Here is a 16123-nt window from a genome sequence, read left to right as displayed (position 1 = left end):
CAGATAGTACAGCCCAGGGAGCTATACTCAATATATTCTAACAACCTATGATGAAAAAGTATGATACTGGATATAGATGTGTGATGAATCACTCAGCTGTACACCAGAAATGAACACATTTAAGTCAACTACCCTTCAGTAATAAATAAAATATATAACGAACTCCTGTAACTGAACAAAAAACAAATAACCTGATTAACAAATGAGCAAAGATATTTCTCTAAAAGGCGATACACAAATGGTCAATCAGAATATGAAAATGTGCTTAAGATCACTTATCTTCAGAGAAATGGAAAACGGAACCAAAATGAGGTATCATCTCAAGAAAATTAACATAGCGGCTATTTAGAAAAACCTCCAGAAAAATAACAACTTTTGAGGATGGGGAGAAATTTAAACCCTTCTGCACCCTTCCTGGGGTTATACAATGCAGCCACCACCACAGATGGCCGATGTACCCAGGACCGCTGGACTTCAGTGCCCTCAACCCACATGAGCCGCCCGGGAAGCCGGTGCGCAGCACGCGGGGCAGTGCAGAACGTGCAGCCGCCTCATGAGGGCCAGGAGGACCAGGGCCTCGTCAAGGACTTGCCCCTGCAGCGCGTCAAGAAGCCTGGCCCCAAGAACTTCAGAATTACCTACCGCCCTCTGCCCCCTGCAATCTCCAACATCCCGCCCGCCACGACTGAGGGCGACCTCAAGAGCCTCTTCTCCAGTATCAGCGGTGTCATCAAAGAGTTCAAGTTCATCCAGAAGGACTGCAAGATGGCCCTGATCCAGACGGGCTCCATGGAGGAGGCATCCAGGCACTCATCCACTTGTACAACCACGACCTGTGTGAGAACCACCACCTGAGGCTGTCCTTCTCCAAGTCCCCCATCTTGACCCCAGGCTGGGCGCCCAGCCACAACTTCCATCCTTCCAGAAAAAAGTTGAGACAGGATGGAAGGGCGCAGGGCACAGCCACTCAAGGAATGACAGCAATTTAACAGCAAAATGGTGGGAGATTCAACTCCCAGTTGGCCTTGAGGATTAAGTTGGCAGGAGAGCTGACTTCTGGTAGAACTTGAGCTTCATTATATGCTGATTGTAATATATTAGCATGAGAAATAATATGCCTGCAGGCGCCATGACAGTCCCAAGGCTAACAGCAATTCCTGGGAACCCCAGCCCCTTCCCCAGGGTAGTTGGAACGGTCCCACCTGCAGGCCTGTGAAGCTACTGAGCCCAGAAAAACTGGCAACACCAGGCCTAGCCGCTCTTTTCACCCCCTCCTTTTTGGACATGGCCTGCGCTCTGTCTATGGAGTGTGTACCCACTTTTATTTTAACCTAAGCAACCATCTCTCCTTGCCCTACACTCTATGTAGTGCGTATCTCTCTAAATAAATCTACCTTTTCTCAACTCTAGCCCACACTTGAATTCTTTCCTGCATGAAGCCAAGGACCCACACTTGGTGGGGCACATCCCAGGGGCTCAACCGAGACTTGGGACATGGCCCTCCTCATGCCCCACATCCATTTTCCTGCATCAAAGTCATTTTAAAAAGCAGCTAAAGACTGGGTTGGGGCACAGGGGTGGTGGAGGGGAAAGTACAGCACGTGCTTAGCATGCAAGAGGTCCTGGGTTCAATCCCCTGTACCTCCTCTAAAAATAAAACCTAATTCCCCCGAACAAAAAGAGCCAGTGATTACAAACAGCAGATTAAATGACCTTAAAAGACCAGAGAATTTTTAAAGAGATATCAGTTTACCTCTTTTGAAAAAAATTAGATCTAATTCACTTGCTCCCCTTGGGGACACGGGGTGCTGGCGTGGTCGGCACCCCCGCTCCCCGCCCCCTCACCCGTGCCTTCTGCAGCTGCCGGGTGTGCACGCCCAAACCTCCTCTTGTTCCTTAGACCCGCTTCTCAGGCAGGGCTTTCTGGGGGTCGCAGACGTGGAGGGGTTTCTGGGCCTGAGGGGTCAGCCTCCCATGGGATCGGGAGCCTGACGTGGCAGGAGGCTGTGGGTGGCAGGGTCTGGCAGACACTCCAGATCCTTTAATCAAGTATGTGATTCTTTCTCGCCCAGCCCCAGGGGCCCCTCTGGGGACGAGACCCCAGGGCGCGTCCCTGGTGCTTCCTCAACGTGCTTTCCTCTGGAATCTCTGCAGCTTCTCACTGGAAATAGTTCCAGTTGACCATCCAAATCTTTCCCATTTATATGCAAAATAGTGTTAGGTGACTTGTTATATAGCAAGATAAAAATGCCATGAATGTGATCTAAGGTTTCTTCCACAAGTTTCTTTTATTCTTTTTGATGGCTGAGTAGTATTCCATTGTATAAATATACCATGACTTCTTTATCCTGTCATCTGTCAGTGGACATTGAGGTTGTCTCCATGTCTTGAGTATTATAAATAGTGCTGCTATGAACATTGGGGTGCTTGTATCTTTTTGAATTAGAGTTCCTTTGAGACATACACCCAGAACTGGGATTGCTGGATCATAGGGTGAGTCTATTTTTAGTGTTTTGAGGAACCTCCACACTGTTTTCCATAATGGCTTCACCAAACTGCATTCCCACCAGCAGTGTAGGAGGGTTCCCCTTTCTCCACAGCCTCTCCAGCATTTGTCATTTGTGGACTTTTGAAAGAATGCCATTTGCAGCAACCTGGATGGACATGGAGATCATCATACACTAAGTGAAGTAAGCCAGAAAGAGAAAGCAAATTATCTCTGGTCTTAACTGCCCGCTTCTGCAGTCAGAAGTGCATGGGGCTCATGTGTGGTCCAGCCCTCCCTCTCTCCCCCACTCCCTTCCTGGGGGCCTGGGCCCCAAGTCTCCATTTCGGGTGGAACAAGGGTGTGATTATTTATCATTTTTTATACCTGTTGTAAATCATGAGGGGCAGCAGATGGTGACACAGATGTGTATTCTGATAATAGCTGTTACAGACTCAGTGTTGTAAGGAGAGCAGGCAGAGTCCACTGGCTGATTCCGGCTTGGAACGCAGAGACAACTGAATTAAAGCAATTTTAAAACAACAATAACAAAGTGCAGCAACCACTATGGGAAACAGATCCCCATAATATTGAAACTAGAACTACTGTGTGACCAAGTTATCCGAATTCTAGGTACACATCCAAAATAACCGGAAGCCACGGGTTGAGAAATTTGTAAGCTGATGTTCACAGCAGCACTATTCACAGTAGCGAAGTAGCCAAACCACCCCTACACTGAGCTTCGGATGGATGGACGAACATGGTCTGTACCCGCAATGGAATATATTTTAGTCTTTAAAAGGAAGGAAGTCCTGGCACAGGGAACAGCATGGAACCTTGAAGACAATATGCAGGGGAAACCAGCCATCCCCACACAAAAAGTGCTTTTGAATTCCACGCGCAGGTGCATATAAAGAGATTAAATATCCGGAATGTAACAGTAAGATGGTGAACACCAATGGCTGAGGAGAGAAGAGAAGAACTTGCTTTGCAGAGCGTGTAGACACCAGCTCTGTGAGAAGGACAAGTTCTGGAGGTCTGTGCCACAGCAACGAGGATTCTGTGCAGGACTGCGCAGAGGAAGACCTGGTTCTAGCTAGCCCATTTGTTTTATGATTATCCTCAACTACAGAAGTTTTTTCAAATGTAGTTTTTCAACATAATTAGTTGGAAAAATATAAATCATCCTTCATGGTATCTGATGAGTTTCTGAAGAAAATTTCCATAAAGAAAAAAGCCATGTTCATGCAACTTACTGTGCATAAGATTAAGCTTCCGTGGGTGCGAACATTAGAACCTTTGTTACCTTGTTACACTGCATCGTTTCCAAACACGAAGTGAAAAATTTCTAAGTACTGGTAGTAAGATTTTTTTCTCTAAAGTTTATAAACAAATACCATTTTATGTAAGAAAAAAAAACAAACCTAAAAAAGAGAAAGAGCTCCATAAACAACCAAACTTCATACCTCACGAAACTAAAAAGCACTAACTAAGGTCAAAGCAACAGAAGGAAGAAAACAGCAAAGACCAGAGCAGAAGTACATGAAATAGAGACCAGAAAAACCACGGAAAACATCGACTAAACTGAGTTGGTTTTTTTTTTTTTGAAAAGAAAACATCCCTTCGCTCACTTACCTGGGCAGGAACGCGAGGGACATCGGTCACACTCACAGTCGCGTTTCACACCCCAGCGCTGCCCTATCTTCCTCTTCCTCTTCCTCGCTAAGTCCTGATGAATTGGCTTCCCTTAAAAAAATGAAAAACACGTTTTTCTTTCATCACAGCAACTTGCAGTCCTCCCTCTACCTGACCCCCCCCTTCCCATGGCTTCAAGTGTCCTGCTCCTTCTCGGACCCCCGCCCTGCTGATTGCACCAGCTTCTGTCCACGTGACAGTCATCCTCAGCCACCATGTCCTGTTAACTCCCAGTCTCCAAGTGAAACCCGTCCCTTTGTTGCTTCCTTACTCTTCAGCCTCTCCCTAGTGCCCTGAGAGCTGGATGCGGACACGTGGTCTCCTCACCCACGCATCGGGTCTCAGACCACGGCGGCTGGCCGCAGTGAGCATCCGGGGAACACTGGATACTGCTCCTCAGCACTGTCTCCAACAAGAGGGAGGAAATACATGAATTTACTTATTCTGACCTCTGCTTTGAATTACAATCATCTGCAAATTCTCTGGGACTGGAGGGAGCTGGGTTTTACTGGAGCCTCATGAATCACACAAAATCTCTTTTACTAACAAAAGATCTGACTTGACTCTCATGCCCAGTAAATCCTCATTTGACCCTCCAGAAGCCCTGTTCTGTGTTCCTTAAGTCAAAGCTCCACCCTGCCACGGCATCGTTCAGTGTGCATGACCGGTGGGAAGCAGGGTTAGCAGGTGTCCTGCCCAAAGTTACTGCACAAGCAGAGCTCCAAGAGCCTCTCCTGTCGGAGACACCCCCTGTCCTGTGTTTTGCCCTGAGAAGGAAGCACTCACCTGACTCATCTTGGCTGCAAAGCTCCATTCAGGGAAGTGTTGATCAGGATGGGTTCCGGGGCTCCTGAGTCCGCAGTTACAGGGACAGGGTCCGCACACCTGCTCTCCAACAGGAACACCATCATCTGCTCATCAGTGACACTGCACGGAGCGCCTTTGGTGTCTCCCACGAGCAGCCAATTTCATCCCAGTGCAGCCATCATCTCTTCCTCAAGTGCTTAAGGACAACGTTTGGCAATTAAAGAAGACCTGAGAGGCCAAGCAGAGGCCAAAAAACCTTTTCTGCATTCCCCGAGGATAGCTGAAGTTCAGAATCAAAGTGATAATCAGGCGTTCAAGGGACACTCGAAGGTGACTTCTGTCACATTATTCTTAATTGGTCAAGTTCAAGGACAAAGCTTTTTCATCTCTTCAGAATACTCAGTGTCATCTTGGTCAGGAGTTTGTTTCTAATGACTTTAAATTCCACGATTCTTGCTACTTACAGCCTTAGGACTTTTTCCTCTGGAGAACACCCAGATTTGAAGCTCTCTCTCCCACTTCAAAACACTGTGTATCTGATGTGATTCCGTGGGAAGATGGTACCTTTTGATGGAACCGTTGTTGGAATGTTTCATTGGAATGCACCACACCTGTTTTCCTAGTGTGTATGGCAGCTTCCACCCACAAAGGCAGCGTTAAGTAGGTTTGGTAGAGACCATATGAGCCTAAAATATTTCCTATTTGACTCCTCATTAAAAATGTGCCTCTTGCAACTGCGTGTACTTTGTAGGACGTCTAGTGCCCAGCACCCACCCCATGTGCAGATTCATGATGCCCCCAGCCCTCGGGACATCCACACATCCCCATGTGTTTCCAACAGTCTTTTCACTGATAAATTGTTTTTGCTGTCATTTGTTTCTTATTGAGTATGTCTTCTTGTTTTTATTCTTCTTTTAGAGCTCCTCCAAGGGCTTCTCAAGTCATTATACGTGAAGAGGAAGTCACCAGCAGTGTCAGCATCACAGGTGTGTTCACTGTGGAAAGAAAAGATAGAATTTCAGCAAAAGGACACAGTGTAGGCTCATTCCTCACTTCTACTCCAGAAGCCCAAACATCTCCCCATGCAGCATTTTAGTATGTTCTTCTTTCAAAAATCTACAATTTTCCTGGACTGGGCACTACCTTGGGGGTTCTAATAAGGTCAAATCATATGTTATATGTTTTGTAGCAGTGCGTTCCTGTTATTCATAGGGAATTCCACGTGGTTATTGGACTGAAAACTTTTTTTTTTTTTACTGTAAGATAAATGGAGACAAAGACCATGCAGATCTTTGCCTTCATATTTAGAATTCATATTAGTAAAAGACCTACCAAAGTATGGACATATCACAGATAATTTTAGGCAAGGACGTTAATTATATTTAGCAGAGTATAATACTGAAATATAAAACTTTGATTTACTCCACAATTCTCTTTTCCATTTCATCTTGTTGCATTCCAGACACTTGGTTTCACAGTGCTCTAAAAAATAGAGAGATAGTGGTAGGAATTCTGGGAGGAGTTGGCACAACGCTAGGGCAGTCGAGCCTAAGAGTGGGATTCACTTGAACTTCAAGTCTGGATCCAACAGTGACACAGAGGCTCCAGCGCAGAAATTTTAGTGAATGTAGAAATACTGGCTCCATGGCTAATGTTACAAGATGAAATGATACTAGTATTCATAGCCTAGTCTGTTTAAGCAGGACTCATGAGAGATTAGTCAAAGGCATAGTGCTGGATGAGAAAAAGACTCCATTTCTATAACTCACTGTCCTGGCACCAAGTTCTAAAGACAGGAGGATTTTCCCATGTGAATCAAGAGATCATCTGCAATGCCTACATTTCTGTCCTAGCTCGTACCTTCCAAGTGCGAACAGCCAGAGTGGAGCCGAAGGGAGCGCAGGACACAGATGGCAGTGCTGAGCCTTTCAGCACGTGCCTTCCTTTTTGGTTCCACTCATTCACTTTTCTTTCTTTCTTTTTTTTTTTTTAACTTTTTTTTTTATTGAGTTATAGTCAATTTACAATGTTGTGTTAATTCCCAGTGTACAGCACAACTTTTCATTTATACATGAACATACAGATATTCATTGTCATATTCTGTTCTGCTGTGAGCCACCACAAGGTCTGGAGTATATTTCCCTGTGCTGCACAGTGTAGTCTTGTTATCTGTTCTACATATGCCTGTCAGTATCTTCAAATTTTGAACCTACTTCAAAAAGACACCTGCACCCCAATGTTCAAAGCATCACTATTTACAATAGCCAAGACATGGAAACAGCCTAAATGTCCATCAACAGATAACTGGATAAAGATGAAATGATATATTTATACAATGGAATACTATTCAGCCATTAAAAATGACAACATAATGCCACTTGCAGTGACATGGATGTCCCTGGAGAATGTAATTCTAAGTTAATTAAGCCAGAAAGAGAAAGAAAAATACCATATGAGATGGCTCATTGTGGAATCTAAAAATACATACATACATAAATACAAAACAGAAAGAGACACAAAGACATAGACTGGGAGCTCCTTTTTGATTTCTATGATTCAATTTCTTCCCTAAAACTGAATTTTCCTGGGGAAACTCACCTGGACCCTAATTAGGTGAAATTTTATGTTCAGAATTGATGATAATAATTGGAATAAACCCCTCATATTCTAGTAGCTGCTATCTTTACACAAAGTTACTAGATTATTTGAGTAATATTTTTTCTTTCCAGTATGTAATGTATGTGACAAAGGCAGAGTGGCTCTGGATTGAGATGTTAAACATGTCATCCATCTCTGAGCAAATAACACATATATTGAAGTGGATATAGTCCAGGTTTCTCACTGTTGGTGGAATATTTACAAATGAAGAAGAGGAAAAGGGCAGAATGAATCCGAGGGGTTCGTTTTGAGTTGGAAGAATAATGAATAACTCATAGTGCATTATAAATATGTGTATGCATGGGAGTTGTGCATGTGCATGAAACTTGAAAAATTAAGAGCTCATTTGCTGTGATGTCCCAGAAGAAATGACACATTGGTAGCAATGTACAAAGCTTCATCTAGCAGATCTTGGTTCCTACAATCTCATCTTGATGTAAAGGGATCGATACGTCTTTTTGTGAAATGACTGATGACAGGACTGCATCGGGACCATACAGATAAGCCTACAAAATTTTTTTTGAAGAATTACAGTAGCTTTATTGGTCTTTTGCTCCTTATATCTGGGACAAAATGCTCATTAAAACTGACAGTGTTGCATCAGAATGCATTCCACTGAGTCGTTCAGGAATTCAGCATATATTTGATACGAATACAAATGAATGAATAAATGAATGATTAAATAAAGACCTGGGTGAAGGTAAAACTCCTCCTTACACAGACTCTTACTGATAAATGTTGACACTGAAATAAGAGAGTCATTATATTTTGATTTATGTGGCATTTGAGGTGGGAGCTAATGTGGGTTCATCTAGGGGTCATGAGAACATGTTACGACCATCTCAGGATCTCTCTCATTCAAGTGCCAATTAATTTTAAAGACGAGATGATAAATGTAATATGAAGACACCTGACAGGTCCGTATGACCACTGTTGGAATAGGCAGAGACGGGTTGTCCCCTGGGGTGAAGCAGTGAGAATAGCCCTGCAATTTTATTTCATAAAAGTTTTATTGAGATACTACTGATCTATCACACATGTAAGTTGAAGGTGTTCAACATATTTTGATAAAGCTCTACATTGTGAAATGATTACCACAGTAAAATTAACACCTCCGTTCCCTGCTGTAATTGACTGTTTAAAAATTGGTGGTGATAACACTGGAGATCTCACTTCTTAACAATTTTCAAGTATATAATACAGCGTTGTTAATTATATTCATCATGCTGTACATTAGAATCTTAGAGCTTCTTCAGTTTCTTGTTGGGATTGATTACCCTTGGACCAACATCTCCCCGTTTCTCCCAGCCCAGTCCCTACAAACCACTATTACCCTCTCTGTCTCATGAGCTTGGCTTTTTTAGATTCCACATATAAGAGATACTACACAGTGTTGTTCTTTCACTGTTTAACTTATCTCACTGAGAATAATGCACTCAAGGTCCATCCATGTTTTGTAAAAAGCAAGACATTTTTCTTATTTATGGCTGAGTAATATTACAGTGTATATATTAAAACTGCCTTGTCTTTATCCATTCATCTTTTTATTTATTATTTATTTTATTTTATTTTATAAAAATCAATTGTATTTCTATTAAAAAGCAAACAAACAACTAACCAACCCATTTAAAATATGGGAAGAAGAACTGAACAGGTATTTTTCCAAAGGAGGAAATGCAAATGGCCAACAGGGTCATGAAAAGTTGCTCAACATTACTAATATCAGGGAAATGCAAATCAAAATCACAATGAGGTACCATCTCACACCTGTAAGCAAGACCATCCTCAAAAAGAAAACAAACAACAAATGTTGGCAAGGATATGGAGAACAGGGAACCCTTGTACACTGTTGGTGGGAATGCAAATCGGGGCAGCCACTATGGAAAACAATATGGAGGTTTCTAAAAAACCTAAAAAATAGAACCTCCATATGGCCCAGCAATTCCACTCCTGGGCGTATATCCAAGAAAAATGCAAAAGTTAATTCAGAAGGATAATACACCCCGATATTAACAGCAACATTATATATAATTGTCAAGATATGGAAGCATCTTATCACTCATCAGTAGATGAATATCCATTCATCTTTTGATGGACATTTAGGTTGCTTTATGCCTTGGTCATTGTGAATAACAGTGCAAAAAACATAGGAATGCAAATATTTCTTCATGATAGAGTTCAAGATTCTCCTGCCAAGGAAGGGTAAACTGAGTCTGGCTGGTCCTGGGGAGACATGAGGGACACCAAAGGAAGGGTCATACCCCAAAACAAAGTAATTTCAGTATATGAAAGAAATGGAATCACAGAAGAAGAGTTTGAGATCTGAGAAGAAAGAAAAGCCATGACAACTAAATGCAACACATGATCCTGGTTGGAAGGCTCAACCAGAAAGCCCTTGCGTCAGCTGGAAAGCATCATAAGATACATGGAATCATACTATTGCAAGAATCTTACATAATCTATAAAATGTCAAATAGTACTTCTAACAACAATATCATACTGTTGGAACCTGTATATGATGGCTAAATCCATGAATAAAAATTGCTATACCTTAAATTTATCATCCCCAAAATGGAATTTCATAAACACTATAATCTCCCAAAAGAAGGCAGGAAAAAAAAAAAAAAGAGAGAGGAAAAAGAGAGGAAAAAGCAGATAGGACAAATAGGAAAAAATAAAAATAAAAAACACAAGTTACCGTTCTTCGGTGATATGAACAAAATATTCAACTGACAGCTTTGACTCCCTGCTTCATATACTTCACTCATCTATTCAATCCCATTTACTGAGGGTCAATCTTGTAAATAAATTCCAGGTTTAAAGGTTAAACAATCCATTCAAAAACATGGATTTTCTGCTTAACAATACAGCATATTGGAGAAGTATGAGTGGAAAAGTTACCTACTGATACATAAAAGCACTTTCTCCATTTTCCAGGTTTCTTTATTTCTAAAAAATAAAACCTCCACCCCCTCTGGAGCAATATTTACCTGGAACATAACTTATGTGCAAAGTTATGTCATGTATTAGCCACACTCACACAGGGAGAAAATTTGTGAAAAGACTTCAGATGCTCCTGGAGAAAGGTTTTCTTTTAGATCGCTCTATTAATCAAGGCCAAGACACGACATCTCAGTGATGGTTTTACATCTTCTTCAAGGGGACAGTTTCATGGATTGACTTTCAGATCTCCCAAGGCAGCACCAGCACTTAATTTAACTAATTTCACTGGATTTTATGTCAAAATTTGGGTTTGAGCACAAACTTCAATGGTACCAACTTCCAGTTATAAAATAAACAAGTCATGGGTATGTAATACACAGCTTGGGGACAAAAGTTACTAATACTACATCACAAAATGAAAGGTTGTAAGAGAGTCAATATTCGAAGATCTCACCACAAGAAAAAATTTTCTTTATGTATGGAGATGGATAGATGTCAACTAGAATTACTGTGGTGATCATTTGCAACATAAGCAAATATCCAATCATAACGTACAATGAGAAGTAATATAATGTGATGTTAATTATACCTCAATAAAAACTGAGTACTAAGTAGTTACAGAAGACCGGGATTATGGTCCTTATTGATGACCTTTACCACACATTTAGCACTTTAACCATAATTTCTAACAACTCAAGAGCAGATTCTAGGTGTTCTAGGATTCCTAAGGAGCAGCAGGAAGGGGGAAACAGTGGGAAAACATGAAACCAAGACATTAGACGTCTGCAGCAACCATAGATGAAAATCAGAAAAGACAGTGATATAAAAAGTAAAAACAGAATTCATCATGTAGAAGATGACAAAGGTGACCACCAGCAGCAGGACGGTGTGGGCGGCTCTGGTCTCCGGGGGACATCTGTGGAATCCAGTGAGGGTGTGGATGTACTGCACTCTCTGGTGGTGTCTCTGCAGGAGAAGCACAATGGACCCACTGGACCAGACCATGAGGCCAATAAACACGGCATCAGGAAATGACCACAGGATGACAGTGACTTCACTGAGACTTGAGACTGAACAGAACCATTTCCCTTGGGTGTCAGAATCATTTCCTAGGCTATTTGGAGCAATGACCATCACAGGAATGTAGATATTCATTAAGACACTGAATATCCAGCAGGTGCAACAGGGAAGACCAATGAATTTAGGGGCTCTTCCTCTGAACATCATCCAATTCACTGTCCTGGGGATGAGAGTGACAAGCTGATAGGTGCTCAGGACACAGGTGGAGCACAGGCTGCTGCTGCGAGCCACTCTGTGTATATAATATACAAACTTACAGCCAAGACTGGGCAGAGGTTTCCTCAGAACAGAAGTAGCCATTGTGTGGATAGTCCCAGAGGAGAAAAGAACCAAGAGATTGGCCACAGCCATGTGGGTGACAATGATGGCTTTGGTTTTCTTCTTGTGTCCAAGCAAGATTGGAGAGATGTTATGGAAGAAGAGAATGGCATTGGCCAGAGCACCAGTCCCCACTTGTAATAGAAAGATGGTTTTCAGAGACAACTCCCCTTGGCTCCTCAAGGCATCTGTGTGAAAGGACATGCAGAGGGTTCAGAGGGGCCTGGAGTATTTAGGAGGCTATGGTGGTGATGACACTAGCAAGTCTTCTTACATAACCAATGTTGGGGAAAAAAATTGCTCTTTTCCTCTCCTGAGATGGGATACACTTTCATGCACCACAGGAGGAACTCAACCTGTAGAATATGACACCCATTACAATTTTCACTATTATTATTTAAAATTTATGTCTATTTTTCAATATCCTTATTATCTACCAGCCTGTAAGGTCCATGAATTTAAAAACCATGTCTATGTTGTTCAGCAATATGGTTGATAAATTACAAAATATATACTGAGTGTATGAATATGTGATAGTGACTAACATATATACTCCAAAATGCTTACAATTCATCAGCATCCTGCCTATTATTGAAAGTGTCTTAAGAAAATGAAATGGAAAATGCAAAAGTATCACTGAGATTTTAAGACTGTCTCGCTAACATTACTACAGCTGCAACAGAATCAGTTGTCCACACTGGAGGACTCATACATCATCAGAATCAGGATACACATATTAAAAACTCAGTTGCAGACATCTGCTTTCTAGCTCCTCATGCATGGAGCTTGAAAGTCACCTTTCCAAGCTAACAACGAGTGGAACATTCACTATATTGGAAATTCTTGCATCATTTAGAGACTTGAGGACACAGGGGATAACAGTGCTTCTAACAAATGCAGAGACAGACAGGCAAAAAGAGGAAATCAAGACTTCCTGGAGCAGAGACTCAGGAGCGGGAAAACTGCAGGAACAAGGCTTTGGGTAGGAAAACCTGCATTATAATAGATGGATTGGTGGAGGCTCTTTGTGTAGAAGTCTGAGAGTGAGCAACTCCAGGCAGACTAATCATAGGAGGACCCCCAAATTTCTGTGAGTTTTGTGATATTTTTCTCAGTAAATCCTGGAGAAAAATCCATCCCCCTGTGCTTCACAGGGGGAGGGGAAAAGAAACTATTTTGAACTCCACAGTACTGTGTTCTTCTTAACAAGGTCTGCTTTCAGAGAGGCTAGTTAACCAGAGCCTACTCAGGTAGGGTTTTCACAGATCCTCACTGACCTCAGAAGGCAAACACCCAACTCCACTCCACTCTAGCCATCCAAGCCCATCTATGGAGGAGAAAAGATCTGAGAATTAGTTGCAATGTTTACAGTCCAGAGGTACAGGTTCACTGAAAGACTGAGACCTAGCTGTAGGGCTGCAGGCGGCTTCCTCTCTCCCCACACGTCACCATCACATCCCTAAACGTTTATTACCAGTAGTTACTTTCACCTGATACATCATGTCTGGACATCAAGAAAAAAATTACAAGGCACACTAAAAGGCACAGAAGATTTTGAAGATGCAGAGCAAACATCAGATTCAGATATGACAGGAATTTTTCAGTGATCTAACTGGGATTGTAAAACAACTATGACTGCTATGCTAAGGGCTCAAATGGATAAGTTAGGCAACATCCAAGAATACATGGGCAAAGTAGGCAGAGAGATGGAAAGTCTAAGAAAGGACCAGGAATAAATGTAGGAGATCAAATGCACTGTCACAGGAAGGAAGAATGCTTTGATGGGCTTGTTATTAGGTCGGAGGACACTGATGAGGAAAGAATCTCTGAGCTTGAGGATCTATCAAAACACCTCCCAAACCAAAAAGCCAGGAGAACAGAGACTGGAAAAATACAAGATGTAATGTCCAGGGACTGTGGGAGGTCTACCAAAGGTGTAACACATGCATAATGGGATGACCAGAAGGAGAAGAAAAGAGCAAGAAACAGAAGACATATATGAAGCAAGAATGACTGAGAGTTCCCCCAAATCAGTGACAACACCAAGCCACAGATCTAGGAAGCCCAGAGAATCCCAAATAGGATAAATGCCTTTCCATCCAAAAACCACCCTATACTTTGGCATATCATACTCAAGCTGCTATATTTTCAAAAATACATTTTAAATTTTTGAAAGAAGCCACAGGGGAGGAACCCTCACCTTACAGATGGAGGAACCAAGATGAGTGACTTCCGACCCCTCCTTGGAAACCAGTCGAGCAAGGAGAAGAGTGGAGTGAAATATGTAAACTGTGAAGAGAAAACTATTCCACCCTGGAATTCTGCATCCTTTAAAGTTTTCCTTCAAAACTGATGGAAAAATAAGGACTGTTTCAGAGAAGGTAAAGTTGATGGACTGTGTTGCCAGTAGAGTTGCTTTGAAGAAATGCTGAAGGAGTTTCTTTAGACAGAGGAAAAATGATGAAGATCAGAAATCCGGATCTACGTGAAGAAAAGAAGATCACTGGAGAAGGGATGAGTGAAGGTAAAATAAAAACCTTTTTCTTAATCTTAGAGTTACATTTCTTCAAAATAATAGCAAACATTATATATATACATATACATATACATATATATATTTATGTATCCTTACATAATTCCCCCCATGTTTGATTCATTCATCACAGATCAATCCCTTCCCTGCAGTTTCTTTGATAAATCTGTACTAAGTGAGCCTCTAATCTGAAATTTTAATTACAAATAACCTCCTTTGATTAACAATAACCTGTACAATCCATTTCTCTACTTTGTTAAATTTTACTGTAGTCTCAAAGAATCTATCCAAACATTGTTTATTGGCAAAATATATTACTTGATCTCATGCCCAGTTAGTCATCATTTGACCCTCCCTAACAACCCCACTCACTCCTCCCTGCATCACATCTCCCAGTGACAATTAAATGCATGCAGGTAGCCTCAACCCCTCCCATCTCTCCTCCCACAAACATAGCCCGTACTTACTTGCTATGGGCTGAGCTATTACTCAGGTGACAGATGTGGTCAAACCTACTGGTTGTACATTTTCTGGGGCACACAGATCAATGCCACGGGTGAGGTGAGTTCCCAACACCAGCAGTCATGAACCAGAAAGGCAGGACTCACCTGCCCCACACAATCCATGACACCGGCCCCACACAGTCACACACGGGCACCTCCACAGCCAGAGTCAGACATGAATCCACAGACGGGCCCTTGTTTCCCCCAGGAATCACATCCCAGTGCCCGCCTCCCTCGTGAGCCTCTCCTGATCCCCATATGTGCAGGGACCAGTATAGACAGGTCAATTTCCATTAATTCAGGAAAGCTTATGCAAAAAAGTCTTTATAAAAAGAGAGAAAACCTTGGAGCCATATTTTCCAATACATTTTTCTGACAAAAAGCTCTGATTTCATGAAACAAGCTGCAAGGTCATTGTATCTCTCTTTTGCCTGAGCACTTTTTGCTCCACTCAGTTCCTCATACCTTCTGGGGTTCCATAATTTCTGTTATAAAATAACTAAACTGCATAGAACACAGAGGATGCAGCAGGATCAATGTGCTGCTGAATCGGGTGATGAGTGTGTGACTCATCGCACGTCAGCACAGAGATCAGGGCTGGCTGGTGGAGACCTCTTAAGAGGATGAGACAGCCCTCCTGAGAGAGCCCTACTCATTGTGCAGCCAGGACGATGGATACAGGAGGTGGGAATAAAGTCCTGGACAGAGGGACACGGTGAGGGGCAGGGAGGGAGGAAGCACTTCGCTCCAGTAGAGAATGGCTAAGACTTTTCTCAGAAATTGCCTCTGATGGCGTCTTGTTCTTCCCCATGACTGTCATCAGGAACCCTTTTCAACATTGGGCCGCCTTAGTCTGCTTGGGCTGCTACGCAACAAAGTATCACCAGCTGGGCGGGTTATAAACAACAGAGATTGACAGCTCACAGATCTCGAAGCTGGCAGCTCGGTCCCCTGCCGGTGAGAGCCCCCTTCCTGCCGTGTGGCTGCTGCCTTCTCCCGACGGCCTCACATGGCGGAAAGGGCTATGGAGCTTTCTGAGGGCCCCTTTATTAGGGCACTGATCCGCCTAGAAGGGCTCCACCCCCATGACCTGAGCACCAG

General features: G+C 42.6%; 1 protein-coding gene and 1 pseudogene across 1 annotated transcript; one reads left to right on the top strand and one right to left on the bottom strand.

Moving 5' to 3' along the window:
- Nucleotides 1–492: 492 nt before the first annotated feature.
- LOC105074500 (polypyrimidine tract-binding protein 1-like) lies at nt 493–1900 on the top strand (annotated as a pseudogene).
- Nucleotides 1901–10584: 8684 nt separating this feature from the next.
- On the bottom strand, nt 10585–12190 carry LOC141578738 (vomeronasal type-1 receptor 1-like). The gene has a single exon (XM_074371201.1). It carries the CDS (start codon nt 12188–12190, stop codon nt 11282–11284), a length of 909 nt encoding a protein of 302 aa, XP_074227302.1. The 3' UTR covers nt 10585–11281.
- Nucleotides 12191–16123: the final 3933 nt, after the last annotated feature.

The sequence above is a fragment of the Camelus bactrianus genome, chromosome 9, assembly GCF_048773025.1.
Source record: "Camelus bactrianus isolate YW-2024 breed Bactrian camel chromosome 9, ASM4877302v1, whole genome shotgun sequence".
Classification (NCBI taxonomy): Eukaryota; Metazoa; Chordata; class Mammalia; order Artiodactyla; family Camelidae; genus Camelus; species Camelus bactrianus.
This window is presented reverse-complemented; position numbering and strand designations above follow the sequence as displayed.

Coding starts and splice junctions, on each gene's coding strand:
- LOC141578738 (XM_074371201.1), bottom strand. CDS start 12,190: ATGTCCTTTCACACAGATGCCTTGAGGAGCCAAGGGGAGTTGTCTCTG.